The following is a 16,575-nucleotide window of genomic DNA, read 5'->3' as shown; positions in this document are numbered from 1 at the left end:
CCTCTTCATGGAGCACCCTGGAGTGTGCTCCCCCTTGCCTGTTCAAATAATATCTTGGGGTGGCATTGTTGTTAACTATGTGAACAGCTAAGCTGCTGATGTGGTCTAGAAAAGTGTGACAGGCATTGTGGATGGCCCAGTGCTCCAGCACATGGATATGCAGTGAAACTTCCTGCTCCAACCACGGACTCTGAAACTTCAGTGACCTCAGATGTATTCCCCAACCCATGAGGGAGGCGTCGGTGACCACAGTCTTGGCTGGTAAGGACCGGATTAAGGGAACTCTCATATTCATTCCCCTGAGCTGTCCACCACTGTAAGGAGTCCAGGATTAGCAAAGGGAGGAGACCAACCTATCCAGGGGGCGAAGGATTGGACTGTAAACTGTCCTGAGCCACACTTCAAGAGGGCAAAGGTGCAGCCTGGAAAATTGAACCAAACTGCATGCATATTTAGTTGGGGATTGGTCCTGCTTTGAGCAGGGGCTGGACTAGATGACCTCCTGAGGTCCCTTCCAACCCTGATATTCTATGATTCCCAAAAGCCTCAGGCACATGTGAACTGTCGTGTAAGGCTGAGACTACAGACTGAGACAAAAACTTGTAGAGGCTATTAGGGCCCCATGAACTCAATTTTCTGAGTGGGAACCAATGTTGACTGCCCAGTGTTTAGGATGAGACCCAGACAGTCGAATAAGCACAGCATAAAGCATACATGAGAAAGAACCTCTTCTCTGGACCTGCTCCTTAGTAACCAGTGGTCCAGATACAGGAAGACATGGATTCTCTTCTTCTTGAGGTATGCTGTCCTTTTTTTATAAAAACCTGGGGGACAGAAGACAGACACAGTAAGGGTGTTTTCTGGCTCATCGTAGTGAACCACCGTTTTCAGTAGACTCTTCTGTGGCTTGGGAGGATCACCACATGAAAATAAGCATCCTAAAGGTCCAGACCAGCAAATCAGTCATTCTGAGTCAATGAGGGGAGGACAGCCGATAGGGTGACCATTCGGAACCTCACATATCTGATATATTTGTTGAGCCTGTACAGGTAGCCCTAAAATCCTTGAAGGAGTGCAAATTTTCATCAGGTTTGTCAAAAAAAAAAAAAAGCACCCAACCATTGAAGAGCAAGTCCTCTATAGCCTGCTGCATGTTGGAAGCAACACCCAAATTTTCTAGCTAGGATGCGCTTTTCATAGGCACCACCGAGGCCTTCACTCTGCCTGAAGTATATGCTACAACAAGCACGGACTGCAGCGATGTCTTGGCTGCCAAGCAATGTTTGGTAATAAACCTCTGAAATTCCACCTTGGAGGCTTCGGGCAGCTGTTCTGTAAATTTAGACATAGTTATCCAATTTACAAAGTTGTATCTGGACAACAGTGCCAGCTGGTTTGCCATTCACATTTGTAGGGAAGAGGTAGTGTAGATCTTTCTACCCATTAAGTCCATCCATTTAGAGTCTTTGTCCTTAATAGCAGACTTAAATCTGCCCTACTAAGCTCTGTTGTTTGCTGAAGTTGCAACCAGGGAATTAGGGGCCGGTTGGGAGTAAAACACCTCAAATCCCTGCATTTGGACAAAGTAACATTTTTCCAAATGCTTTGCCATAGGTGGCACCAAAGCTGGTGTTCTCCAAAGAACATTTGCATGCTCCAGCAGCACATCATTAATGGGGAGAGCCACTTTCTCTGGGGCAAAAGGCTGCAGGGTGTTTATGGGTGTTCTCCTGCAGGAGCTCTACCTGGATGCCCAGGGAAGCAGCCACACATCACAAAAGGTCCTGGTAGGCCTTGAAATCCTCCGACACTGAAGGAGGAACCAGGCACTGCTGAGTTGTCCAGGGACAATGAAGAGGCCATTAGGTGCACCGACAACAGGTCTCAGTCCAGAACAGGTGGACCTGGATGGGACAGCTCCAGAAGCTCCACAAGGGGAAGAACAACCGATGTCTGAGCTTGGGGCGGGTCAACAGTCCCAGCCACCAATATGCCCAGTGATCTCGTCTTAGAGCAGGATGAGGATAGCAACATCTGTGATCAAGGAGTGTTCCAAGGGGACCACTGGGCACAAGGGTAAGGCATTGGTGGCCAGAAAGTCCTGGATACAGGTCAGGTGATGGAGAGCAAGAGGAGGAACCCGACCTGGATGTCAAGGAATCTGGAGTTTCAGGGGACAAAGGTGGAGCCAGCCTTGAACGTGCGAACTGGTTTGACTCATCTGTTGCCCACAGTGAGGAAGGGACCAGCGTTGTTGGTGGAAATGGCACAGCCAGCACTGAATATGCCTAAGTTATCTCTGCTGCTGGGAGCTCTGTCAGTACCGAAGTCAGCAGTGGTACTGATGTGGCCAATGGTGCTGAGATGGAGAGCAGGGAAAGCTGCCACAATAACATCAGTGCTGCAAAGTGCAGCCGTGCAGAGGAGTCTCCTAGTGCTGAGGAGGTCCCTTGTGCTCAGCCTGGCAATGGCCTCACTTCCACAGTCTGCAGCAAGGGATTATCAAGATGCGGTGCCAACAGACCAGAAGGTTCAGAAGCCCATTCAGGCAGCAAGACCGAGGATGCCATAGTCCTTGTGAAGTCTTGGACCTCGGTATGGAAAGGCAGAGGAGGTCCACTGCCACCTGATATGTCACCGGTGCAGAAAAATAGCAGGTACTGGCATTGCCCTCACTGGTACTGGACTCAATGGACGCCCAAGAGCTGGAATCAGAGTCAACAATACTGGGTCTCCCATACCTCTACACAGTGTGGGGGAATAGTTGGAAGGACCTGCTCCATCCCGGATGCCGATAATAGCTGTACTCTTCATGGAGGAGAAAGAAGAGTCTCCACGAGAAAGGGAATGGTCTCGACTAGTCTTATAAGAACTTTTCATCAGTGTACTCAGTGGGGAGTGGGTTCTTCACCTCTTCAGAGAGGCGCCAGTTCCAGAGCACAAGCCAGTACCACTCACTGAGATCAATGGCAGCCTCCAATCCGACAGAGGCGCGGTGGTGGCCTGCTCGAGAAGGTACAGCTTTAGGTGAAGATCTCTAGCCACTTGACTCCGTTTTGTGAACTTACAATTCAAACACTACTCTGTGATGTGAGGCTTGCCTAAGCAGAGCAAAGACCTTGTGTGAGGGTCGTTGTTAGAAATCATCCGCACACACAACGGACAGTTTTGAACCCTGGTGAGGACATCACCAGGGAAAATAACTAACGCGAATACTAAGGATACTATCCATATACAACTAGAACAATTAAGTCAAAGCTAAAGGATTGTGAGGTTAAGCAACACACAGAGCTCCAACTCCAGCCATGGGCGGGAAGAAGGAACTGAGGGGAGGTGGTGCTACCTCAGATAGCCAGGGAGGGGCTATGGTCATGATGTGCAAGTGCCACCACTGCTAGGCAAAATTCTCCAGCTCCATTGTGCTGGGTGTGCATACACCCACGTGAATACATGGCTACCTCGACTCAAAGAAGAAACTAAAATTTCCTGGGGGGTTTTAAAAAGATTTTATGGGAATTTTAATACTCTGTACTTATATTTTCTAGGGTGAAAACATTAACAATAGCATGAATAGCAGCAACCTCTGTCAATTGGGGGTTAATGATTTCACAGAGCAAAACAGACTGTTTTAAAAGAGTGATCTACAGCTGTTCTTTTCACATTTCGTAAACCATTAATGAACATAAAACAGTATCTGTTGAACTGAAAATAAAGCCACCCTGACAGACTTTGGTTAGTGAGACCATGTTTTTAATTATTTAGTGGCTGCTTCAGGCGGTTTTCAGATATGCTGCCTTGTTTCTGCTTTAGTGAAGCCGTTTTCCCTCTAGCTGCCATAGTACTCCTAGAAACCACAAAACCACTTCTTTGGAGGAGAGCTGAAGGATGTGGATTCATCAGAGAGCTCCTCTGCAGCTACTTCTTGCATGATGTCATTGCTTAGACTTGCATTCAAAATGTCTCCGGCTACACTGCAGGGCTCAATCCATATGATAACACACTGTACTTAAGAGGAAACTCCTGGTTTTAATTTAACTCCAGAAAAATGTTTAATGGCTCAGACATTAAGTATCAGAAAGCATTGACATGAGAATCTGAAGGGAAGAATGATTGTTTTAAGTTTGTACATCTTAGTTAAAAATAGATTTCTAATTAATCATGTTACACTCCCCCACCCCCCAAGTACAGTGTTTGATTTATTATAGTGTTTGGTGGATCATTATCTTTATTTTTGTAGACAGTTTTGTATGTGGTAATTGTTAAAATTACATTAAAAACCTGTACAACTTAATTAAAATGTATATTATTAATGAAATAATAGATATTTGTCTTCAACATAAAATCAACCGCTGTGAGTGATATTAAAATCAAATGCATATTTAGGCTTGGAAGAATTCTATTTTTATTTCCATTCATAAGTGGGACAGATAATACCAATGTTTATTTTTAAGCAGTTTTTTTATTTTAATCTATTTAAATTTTCACAGTTTGGGAAATTATGGGTGTGGGCAAACAATTATTTAATGAGAGTAGACACAGATTCAGAAAGATAAAGCTTTATAAACTTCTAAAACAAATTGTCAGCATCACATCAAAATACAAAAGTAAATATCCTTACACCCAGTTTTTAATATGCATTCACTAGTACATTTGTAATAAGCCTAATTCAAAAATCTAAATACTAAGATTTTGACTTTAATAAAAGTGGCTTTTTTCCTACTTTGCCTATCTGAAAATTGTCATAATTATACATGAACATATTTTTGTCAGTCTGTGTGTGTATGGTGAAATTGACATTTACCGATAATTACCAGTAAAAATGTAATCCTTTCAAGCCTATGCATATTCAGTCATTGCATTTTGGATTTAAACACCTTATGAGATGTTGAAGGGTGTTTTGTTTTGTTTTTTACTTTTGGGGTTATGGGGGACAGAAAATATTTAATGGCTCAGTAGTTTACTATGTATTGTGGAACCACAGATTGTGGCTACTTAAGACACAGTACTGGGATAGAGAGGCATGCACTAGTTAGGATACCTTGAATAAATGCATTCTTGCCCAGTCACTGAACAAATTCCAGCACAGTTGTTAAAGCAATACTAGGACTCTTACAGGCAGCTTTGTTACTCAGTGATGAAAAAGGACTTGTCTTCACTACGGGAGTAAGCCGACCTAAGTTACACTACTCCAGCTACTGGTTGACGTAGCTTAGTTCGACTTACCCCGGTGTCTTCATGGCACTGAGTCGAGGGGAGACGCTCTCCAGTCGACTTCCCTTATTCTTCTCAGAGAGCTGGAGTACCAGGGTCAATCAGAGAGCACTCTGCTATCCATTTAGTGGGTCTTCACTAGACCCACTAAATTTATCCCTGCTGCATCAACTGCAGCAGTGTCAATCTCCCCATAGTGGAGACCAGCCCACAACCTTTGTGGATAAGGGAAAGAAGAAAAGTCGGATGACAGTAAGATAGTCACTACCCCTTTTATCTTTGAAGTCTTGGGTTGAAATGTCATTTAGGACAAATGGGAAAGGTTCAGTGGTCTCACAGTGGGGCTCTTTTCAAACTCCCACACATTCTGGTATGGCTGACAGTTTTTGCTCATGACTGGAGTAACTGAGGGTGGTGCAGGTCAGGCTTCAGATGTACTGGTAAAATTGTAAGTGCAGAGCCAAATTCACCACTTACACTATTTATAGCCAATGACACCAGTCTCCACATTAACGGCCAGATTCTGGTACCCTTGTTTACATTGAATAGTACGTTACTCCTCTTAAAATGTCATTGACTTCAAAAGACAAGGGGGAGAGACTTAAGTAGCCTTGCATTCTGAAGGATTCCAGACCCCTGGGTAAAGGATCACTCAACCATCAATGAAATGTCGTCACCTCTGACCTGTAACATAGTTGCTGTTTCACAAGAGCTTATGGTAGCAAGTGGAGAATAAACACTACAGATGCGGAGGAAAATGGAACCTTTTTGTATTAGCTGGTCCAGTGCCAAGTGAAAAGATGGAACATTTTCTGATCAGCTCCAACGCTAACAATACTGCAAAATTGATTTTGAAACAAATGCAAATCCTGAGTGAACTATGCTAGGATAACATCTTCTGTAAGGTTTCTCCTGACATCAGGTTTTTTAGCAGAGTGTTTGTTTGGTTCCGGGATGAAGGTGACATTTGTTGTTATGAGTTTTAAAAATTATTATTAATTTTTAAATAAAGTTAGAGAAAATATTCAGGCATTCAAAAGTTTACATGTTCCACCAAGTCTGATGTGTTTCACTCTATTTTTTCTAAGCTTTAGCTCTTATCCTGATATCCTGGGTTCTTTCACTTCCAGGGAATTTATCTGCTGTTTTGTTTTGATCCAAATAAATGCAGTTGAGCATATGACTGCAAATAGCAAAGAACAATAAGGTCCATCTTTTTTGTTCCCTCTGCTCCTCCGATGGAGAAGTAGGGATTCCAGTGCAATTACACCGCACACACAATTACACATCATGATTGGAGTTAAACTGGTTAGAGCAGGATCAGTTATAGTACTAGTAGGTAAGGTTAAGGAAATAAAAAGTCTACTATAGAGACAGCCATTGCATTCGCTCCACACAACAGAGTGGGATTACTTTTCAAGAACAGAAGCTAGAGTTGGGCAGAATGCTGTAACTGAAAATGTATCTACTCTATAACCTCTAGTGAAATTGTGCCTGGAGGATCACACAGTGACTTTGCAGACCTATTCCTTTTCTCACCCCAGGAATGGCATTGCTTCTAATTGAAGAACGCAGTTTTGTGGGAACAATGTTGTTCTTCGGTACATCAAAATAAACTCATTCATCTTCAGATTCTTTAAGTCTGTTTCAGCAGAACTTCCGGGCCTTCCTGATATTAAAAAAGTCATGCTACCTCAACTTTATCAGAGGAAAAGAGCACTGGGATGGGAGAATATTATATGTTTAAAGGAACACTTTACATGGATTGATAGGGAGGTTTACACAGAGTCCACAACACTAGAGAAAAGATTCTGGGTCTCACTATAACTGTGCTTGGGGCAGGCCAGAAGGAAAAATAGTGGCTTCAGATCACACTGATTCCTCCTGATCTTGGTTTGTCCTGGTGCTGGTCCAGTTCGCCGGTGAAACAAAGGAATTCAGGGCTGCTATAAATTACACTCAGCTGCCCACAAACCCAAGTAGTTGTTTCAGCAGCTGAAGATTGCTGGAGCACCCTGGTCATACCCCTATGCCAAGGGCCAGGAGCAGGGGTGAAGCAGAGTAGCCCCTAGGCAAGGGGAATCCTGAGGGGTCTGGTTAAGCAGGTTTCCTGACACATTTGCATCACTGGAATAGAGCAGCTGGAGTACAGAGGAGGCCTAGATCTGTCTTCAAGGTAGGAGCAGTCTGTTTAACAGGAGACTTAATTCTGAATATGGGCCAGAAAAACTGTTTGGAAAGGGGTGCTGGCCTCTTATGTACCCCTTACTGGCTCCTGAGGTGTAGTAGACCTGACATCCTGCATGAGCTATATCCTCACTGAAACCTTGATGGAAAAATCCAGGATTGAACTGTAAGGATGTTTTATAATCGTAAAGAATCTCTCTAACACCAGAAAGAAAAGGAGTACTTGTGGCACCTGAGACTAACCAATTTATTTGAGCATAAGCTTTCATGAGCTACAGCTCACTTCATGACTTAGCCACTCCGATGAAGTGAGCTGTAGCTCACGAAAGCTTATGCTCAAATAAATTGGTTAGTCTCCAAGGTGCCACAAGTACTCCTTTTCTTTTTGAGAATACAGACTAATATGCCTGCTATTCTGAAATCTAACACCAGAAGTAGAATTACTTCAGACCCAGATCTGTAATATGAGAGAGATGTAGGTGACCTGTATTTTAAGGGTTTCAATCATTAGTGATATCTTCATTTTAGCAGTTAGGATTCCTTTGACATTCCCTGAACAAATGTATCTGCAAACATATCTGCAAATATTTGAAACTCAACACTACACCCCCCACAATTCTTTGGGAGCACAAACAAAAGTGTGCCATGGGACCTTCTTCCCATCACATCACAGATGCATAGTTCTGTGTATTATAAAACATGCAAGTACTTTTTTGTCCAAAGAAGAACTGTGGATGAATTCTGACCTCTATACCTATGAGAAACACACTTATGTGAATGTTAAGGGTGGACAACCTTGACTATTTCCCTATAATATTACTTCAGTTTATAGCACATGCCTCCTTATAAATCAACTTCTAAAATCCTTGCCACTTCAATTACAAGTTTCGGTTGCTGAGTTGGATATGATTATGTGACAAGGGCAAAGCAAGAACGAACCAAGGGCAAAAGACAAAGTTAGCCTGGGAGAAACATTCACAGGGTGGTTCTGCAACAGAACAAAAAAATTCTCCCCTCTGAAATGATCTTTACCTGCTAATGTGAAGAGTAGACTTACCGCTGGGTTTTCTCATTGATGGTGTTAACTCCCTGAAGATCTGAAAGGGGCGTTCTTGGGCTTTTCCGGGTAATACCTATGGAAGCATATCAACAAGAGTTTTTACACCCCTCTTCACAAGGAGAAAATTAGAGCAGCAACAGCTTTTTGTTGGCTGCAAATGAAAAAGAGCAATATGTATTTGTCATGGCACATGCTGGGTATACAAAGTAAGGGGTTTATGAAGGAGCCATGGCTGCTGAAATATCAACTGACTACTGACGTCTCATGTTCTTTGACAAGGAGACATAACTTACTAGCAATTCTGCTTGCTCTAGTCTGCCTCTTCCCCCAGCACCCGCCAATACAACACGTGAACAATTTGTCAATGGTGTACTTTCCACTATTAGAAAGCAAGATGGGAGGAAAACTACCAATCAGACACGACGGATATAAAGATACCAGTTTACCTGCTTCCTGTCAGTCAAAACACTTCAAAGCAGTAACATGAAAAACATAGAAATATAATAGTCAATCACTCCATCAAGAAGGGAATTGGTTGGGATAGAGAGAGAGAAATAGCTAGATTACTACAATTACCAATAATTGTTTCTTGTTGTATGCCACTGCTTCTTCCCCTTCCTAACAAATGAATATACACTGACATAGTAAGCAGTATGCTGTTGGGGGTAATCTTATCTTCTACCAAAATGGAATCCTCTGAAACTTATAGGTTCAATTTTCAAGGCCTGATAAATGTGTGAGGAGAGTATGTTGTAACAGCTTTGTAGATTTTAATGGCAGATGGTTCAACTGTGTCTGCCCAAAAAGTGGAAATGTTTTGGGTGCAACGAAATTAACAGAAATAAAGGAAAGATATAACTGTTTGCAGGCAATGAAACATTGTTTGTATCCATCCAGCAACTGATATTTAGAGAATTTACAACCTTTTCATCTGATCATGAAAACAAGTAATTTCTTAGCTGTCTAAAATCTTGTGTGAACCAAGAAATTTTTTAGAATACACGTAACATCCAGCAAGTGTATATTCCTTTGCCCTGAATTCTCCAAAATGATGGGGAGGGGAATGGGAAACTCTAGGAAAAAAGGAAGTCTAAATTGTCTTTTGTAATAAAACATAGGAGGAAATGCAACACTACCTTCTCTTAAAAAAAAAAAAAAAAAGAGTTACCCTGGGGTCAGTGGAATGAAGTCTCATACTCCCTGGCTGGCTGAGATAACAATCATACTAAATATGTCCTCTTAAAAGGTGAGCATGTGGAAGGAATACTTCTCTTATGAGAGAGAGGGGGAAACTTGTTAAAACCTGTAGTAGCATACCACATTCGAGGCCAGTTAGGGAAGCCTGTATAGCTTTTACTTTGGGCTTTGCAAAAGAAACTACCTAAGTAACAAGCTCTGAGATCCTACCTCACAGATCCTGATGGAGCCAATACAGCTATGCTAAAAGAGTTCTGGGACCCTCAAGGGGCTCACTTGGAGGGTCTAATTAAAGTCAACCCATAGACATTTTAAAACGTACTGACGTGTAACAATGTCCTCCTGTAATCCTCTTGGAACACTTTTTTTTTTTTTAAACAATCCAAATCTGATTGTGAGTCTTTGAAGTCGATAGCTTCCAACGTTCCTCAAAACAGGTCACAACCGCCCTGGTGCACCCCACTCTCAGATATGTTCAGCCTCTCAGTTTGAGGCTGTCAGAATTGGCAAAGGGGGGACTTTGATGGAACAGATCCAGCCACTCTGGATGCATGCAAAACTGTCCTGCAGTTAGGTCTACAGGTTGAGAACAACCATCACCTCAGAAACTAATTTTTGTCTACTCCCAGAGTTTTCACAGAATCAAGTGAATAAAAGGAAAAAGGAGATGACACTGTCCCCAAATTCCTTCCTCATGCCCCACAAAACATATCATCTCTAATTCCTCTTGGATTGAATGTCTGGAAGAAAAAGCATGAGAGAGAGACCTTCTGGGACAAAAGAAAGTCCTATGATAAAATGAAGAGATCAGCTAGGTTGGCAGGGGTGGCAGGTTTGTATAATTTTTGGTGGTGCCCAGAACGGGTCCAAGTCCTGCCCCGCCCTGCACCCCCACCTGCCTTGTAGCCGATATATTTTTTTTGTAATGTAAAAATGGACTGGAAACAGTAAGCGTTTAACAGTTTCCCTATATTGCACAGTGTGTGTGTGTGTGTTTGTGTGTGGGGGGAAACGAGGGCTCTGGGGTGGGGCCGGGGATGAGGGGTTTGGGATGTGGGAGGGGCTCAGGGCTAGGGTAGGGGGTTGGGCTGTGGGGTGAGGCCAGGGACGAGGGGATCACGGTGCAGGAGGGGGCTCAGGGCTGGAGCAGAAGGTTGGGGTGCAGGGGGGGTGAAGGCTCTGGGGATGAGGAGTTTGGGTTAAGGCCAGCAAGGGAGCACAGCGTAGAGCTGCACGGCAGCCGCCCAGGGCGCAGGCAGGGGCACTCCGGGGGGGAGCCGCACAGGGTGGCAGGCGGGGCCGGGGGAGAGACCCAGCCCCGAACATTGGTGGAGCCAGGCCCCCAGCCCCTGAATTTGCTGGAGCACGGGGACACCACCACATAACTCACTGCCCCTGTAGGGTGGTGCTGGTCAAAAGAAAAACTTCCACTTACAAACTGATGTACAGCCAAAGGGTCAGATCTGGGATGTTTGGGGGGCATTTTCAGGTTTCAGAAAGCTGCATATTGGCTTTCGTCAGATCTTCTCGAAAGAGGTTAATTCCTGTGAAGAAGAAAGCAGCCAACTTGATTTTTACATGTGGTTTGGTATTCCATCAAAGACACTGATGCTGTCAATGCCATTTACTGCACTGCAAATCAGGAACTATCACGTGATGTCTCCCAAAAGACAGGGAGTGAACTGGGTGGAGACTAAAAACGTGCAGATAACTTAGATACTGATTTAGGTCAGTGGCTACCTATTTGGGAATCTTCTCAGATCTATGTTCTGTGCCTGGGCACAAAATCAGAATGGGTAGCCAGTTTGCAAGCCCTAAGATAGCTAAATCAGCCCTCTTGTTAGTGCAGCTTATGTGTAACCCAAGGAAACACAACAATGTTCATAAGAAGGGCAAAGGGAGAACATGGATGGAAGTGTTAACTTTGATGACTCACCTGAAGAGAAACAAAGTGAGTGAGGTAATAGCCTTTTTGGACGAACTTCTGTGGGATAGTCAATCTCCAAAGCAGGGGGAAAACTGCAGGAAACTGGTTGATTGCTGCCCTCATCTGAAGTGTCAAACTGCTTCTTAGAAGAAGGGTCTGACTGAGCAGAAGGGATGGGCAGTCCTCATTTTTGCTGTTTGACTCATCTCCTGAAGGACTCCTGAGGCCTGGGGAAGGTGTGCTGATAGCACAGGAATGGCCCAGATCTTTGAGCAGTTTGTATTCTACAAAATTGTCTTTTCATTGAGGCACATAGATTCTCAGTGACCCCAGGGTTGCTCTGGAGAGAGAAGTCCTTATGCTCACTGAAGAGCTTGGGTCCTTCAAAAGGGAGATCCTCCACCATGTTCTGTACTTCTCCTGGAAGACCCAAGGACTGGAGCCAGAATACTGTCCTCATGACCACTGGTGTGACCATGAATCTGGAGGCTTTGTCAGCAGAATCTAGGGCAGATTGGTGGGAGGTTTTTGGGACTAACTTGGTCTCTGTGATGATGGACTGAAACTTCTCTCTCTGGTCTTGTGAGAGATGTTCAGTTAAGTGTGTAAATGTTGAGTATGTGGTAAAGATGTATTTTGCCATCAAGGCCTTTTAATTTGCAATAAGAAATTGAAGAGCAGCTGATGAGTAGCTGTTTCTGCCCAGTAAGTCCAGCCTCTTGGATTCCTTGTCTATTGAAGAGGGTCTAGATCAAGTCTGATGGCTCCTTTCATTGGCTGCACCCACCATTAAGGAATTAGAGATAGGATGGGAAAAAAAGTGGTCCATTCCCTTTGGCAGGATGTAGTACTTTTTATCAGATCTCTTACAGGGTGGGTGGCATTGTGGCCAGTGTTTGCCACAGTTTAAGCGCAGGGGATAGCAATGCCTCTCTACTGGGTAAAGCAATTTTTTCTTTTGGATTGATATTCAAAACTGTCCACCAAAGAATGTTTGGTGTGACTCTTGGAGTTCCTCTAGTGGGATCTGGAGAAAGTTTATCAGCCTCTTCATGAGGTTCTGGAATGTCCTGAAATCATCAGCATAGGAGGGTGGTAGGCATTACTACCTCATCTGGAGATGAAGTGGACTTAACTGAAGGAGGTGAGATCTCCTCAAGTTGAGGTTCTGGCTCCTACTGTGCATTGCCCAGTACCGAAGAAGGGCAGAGTACTGGGGGACAAACAATTGGTGACATTGAATGGGACGATACCTGTAGTATCTTCTTGGTATCCTACAGAACTGGTCACCAAAATGGCCCCCGGGATCCCAATAATCACTCTGAGGAGCAGAACTGGGGAAGGGTCCACAATGATAGTGCTAGTCTCTGTGGTGCCCAGTAGGTTCTCTAGGGTCTGCCTCGTTAAAAAACTCATGGGAGCTTGATGGTATGGTACAGAAATGGATTCTCATACCGAGAACTCAGAGTCCAATAAATCGTCTTGGGAGCTAAGTTGAGATGCCCCAAGTAACATGGCTGGTGCTGCCACCTGAAGGCTTAGGCAGGTGTTGGCTTGCAGCTGTCTGGATGAATCATAGAATCATAGAATATTAGGGTTGGAAGGGACCCCAGAAGGTCATCTAGTCCAACCCCCTGCTCGAAGCAGGACCAATTCCCAGTTAAATCATCCCAGCCAGGGCTTTGTCAAGCCTGACCTTAAAAACCTCTAAGGAAGGAGATTCTACCACCTCCCTAGGTAACGCATTCCAGTGTTTCACCACCCTTTTAGTGAAAAAGTTTTTCCTAATATCCAATCTAAACCTCCCCCACTGCAACTTGAGACCATTACTCCTCGTTCTGTCATCTGCTACCATTGAGAACAGTCTAGAGCCATCCTCTTTGGAACCCCCTTTCAGGTAGTTGAAAGCAGCTATCAAATCCCCCCTCATTCTTCTCTTCTGCAGGCTAAACAATCCCAGCTCCCTCAGCCTCTCCTCATAACTCATGTGTTCCAGTCCCCTAATCATTTTTGTTGCCCTTCGCTGGACTCTCTCCAATTTATCCACATCCTTCTTGAAGTGTGGGGCCCAAAACTGGACACAGTACTCCAGATGAGGCCTCACCAATGTCGAATAGAGGGGAACGATCACATCCCTCGATCTGCTGGCAATGCCCCTACTTATACATCCCAAAATGCCATTGGCCTTCTTGGCAACAAGGGCACACTGCTGACTCATATCCAGCTTCTCATCCACTGTCACCCCTAGGTCCTTTTCCGCAGAACTGCTGCCTAGCCATTCGGTCCCTAGTCTGTAGCTGTGCATTGGGTTCTTCCGTCCTAAGTGCAGGACCCTGCACTTATCCTTATTGAACCTCATCAGATTTCTTTTGGCCCAATCCTCTAATTTGTCTAGGTCCCTCTGTATCCTATCCCTCCCCTCCAGCGTATCTACCACTCCTCCCAGTTTAGTATCATCCGCAAATTTGCTGAGAGTGCAATCCACACCATCCTCCAGATCATTTATGAAGATATTGAACAAAACCGGCCCCAGGACCGACCCCTGGGGCACTCCACTTGACACCGGCTGCCAACTAGACATGGAGCCATTGATCACTACCCGTTGAGCCCGACAATCTAGCCAGCTTTCTACCCACCTTGTAGTGCATTCATCCAGCCCATACTTCCTTAACTTGCTGACAAGAATACTGTGGGAGACCGTGTCAAAAGCTTTGCTAAAGTCTAGAAACAATACATCCACTGCTTTCCCTTCATCCACAGAACCAGTAATCTCATCATAAAAGGCGATTAGATTAGTCAGGCATGACCTTCCCTTGGTGAATCCATGCTGGCTGTTCCTGATCACTTTCCTCTCATGCAAGTGCTTCAGGATTGATTCTTTGAGGACCTGCTCCATGATTTTTCCAGGGACTGAGGTGAGGCTGACTGGCCTGTAGTTCCCAGGATCCTCCTTCTTCCCTTTTTTAAAGATTGGCACTATATTAGCCTTTTATTTAGCCTGGATGGTACCAGTGCAGATGCTCTGATAAATCTCCTTAGCAATGGAGATTCAGGCTCATCCAAAATGATGAGATCCTCAGAAGACAAAAATCTGGAAGGAGCCAGAGGGCTCTTGTAGTCTATAGTCGAGGCTTGGGTTGGTACTGGAGGTGGAACTGTGGACTAGCGAGATGGAGACTACTGCAGTACTGAGTTGGATGCAGGGTCCTGTCTTACTTCAGAACTAGGGTAAGAAACCTGTACTGAGGGATGTATGCCGTGAGGGATCAGGTGGTGCTGCTGCAGTAGGTGTTCTGGAAAAGGGCTTATCAATACAAGGCTCCTTACATGATACCAATGCCTCAGTACCAGACTCAGTTGGAGCCTCTACGGCAGTGCTACTCAAAGTGGTGGTCCAAGCCATCGGCTGCTGGTCTGCGCGCACATTGGAAAAAAACCTGCCAGTCCCCCACATCAGATAGCTTGAGAAGCACTGGTCTATGGTACCCTTTAAGGGATGTGAAGTCTCCGGAGAGACCTTTTCATCGTTTCTCTGGTCGGGGAGGAATGCTTTCTTCTCTTTGATGCCTTTGTCTCCGTGGTGCAGATAATGCTGGACGGTGACTGAAGCAGCCTGTGATGTTGAGGCCGATGTATCGGTGGAGGGACAGGATGGGAAGTGGACCCTTCCAGAGCTAGAGCATATTCCATTAACAGGTGTTTTGGTCTAATGTCCCTATCTTCTTTGGACCTACCCTTAAACTCCAGATAGATCTTACACTTTGAGGGGATGTGGGAGTCCCCCAGACACCACAGACAACTTGAATGTCTGACTGTGGGGAAAAGACCTGTGGCAGGTCTGGCGGGACTTAAACCCTGAGGTCTTAGGCAAAACAGATTGTGCTCCAGCACAAAGGTCAAGTAGGGGGGGAAGCCCCACTCCAGGAGCACAAAAATCATGCTCAATGAAATATAGTGAAAATAAAATAAAGGTAAAGTATATAATTGAGAAATTAAAAACTTTCATGAGGTCAAAGACAGGTGGGAAGCTGAATACAGCTAACTGCAGAAGACTCCTTCCCAAGCCACAGGCGGGCTGAAAAGTAACTAAGTGGCAGTAGGCCCACGCCTCCCTATATCCACTTATTTGGAGCATGAGGTGTTACTTCATACAGGCGTGAGCCTGCAAGCACTACTTTGTAGTCTGTGATCGTTAGCTAATGGGCGAACCCACATCCCAGGTGGAGCACCCACAGGGGCATATATTCAGGGGGAAAAGGCTATTACCTCATCCACCTTGTCGCTCTCATAGCCTGGGACCACACGGCTACAACAACACTGCAACCACCTGAAAAGACCCTGTTTCACTGCAGCTCTGGGAACAGTCAAATGCCAGCCCACTTTTTCCCCATTCCCTTTGGTCAAACCCAACATGACAGAATGGAGGAGACATTTATTTAGTGCACTCCCAAAAGCATTATTCTCAGTATGGCATTTAGATTCAGAGAGGTGAGGAGATTGGGGAATTCAGCTACTATGAGAGACAGGAAGTTACCCTCTGGCTCAGGGTCCCCCTTTTCAGAATTGAGGTTGATGTACAGACACACAGCCTCCTTCCAGGAGGGGATTCCCCAGAGATAGAACTGGCTGTCCAGTTCCTGTCTGAGATTGCAAGGCTTGGGCCCAGAGGTTGCTTTTTAGTAAATCCACTTGCAGTGGGGCTCCAAAGGGTTAAAGAACACGGACTGGAAGACAGAATGAACAGTTCCAGTTGTGCCATGGGAAGCAAACTCTGCAGACTTCTCCCCATAAAGAAACACGAGAAAGAGTGATTTCCGGGGCAAGGAAGATCTAGCTCCATTCCCTTAGAGCAGAAATCAGAGATGCAGGGTTCCCCTGGCAGTGCTCCAGAAGGCCTCAGATTCACAAGTTCCTGCCTACAGGACCCCATCTTGCTCCAACCAGACTAAGTGCAAGGGCCTAAATTGCAGCTATTATCAGTAGTGATATGTGG

General features: G+C 44.9%; 1 protein-coding gene across 2 annotated transcripts in view; it reads right to left on the bottom strand.

The window, feature by feature from the left end:
* Nucleotides 1–16,575, bottom strand: part of MYO9A (myosin IXA) — a 398,158-nt gene that overhangs the window by 70,998 nt on the left and 310,585 nt on the right. For both annotated transcript variants that reach the window (XM_084641695.1, XM_084641696.1), the window contains exon 16: nt 8,456–8,531. In XM_084641695.1, the coding sequence (XP_084497821.1) occupies nt 8,456–8,531 (76 nt within the window). The remainder of the gene's footprint in view (nt 1–8,455; nt 8,532–16,575) is intronic.

This window comes from Lepidochelys olivacea, assembly GCF_965140295.1.
Source record: "Lepidochelys olivacea isolate rLepOli2 genome assembly, chromosome: 10".
Lineage (NCBI taxonomy): Eukaryota > Metazoa > Chordata > Testudines > Cheloniidae > Lepidochelys > Lepidochelys olivacea.
This window is presented reverse-complemented; position numbering and strand designations above follow the sequence as displayed.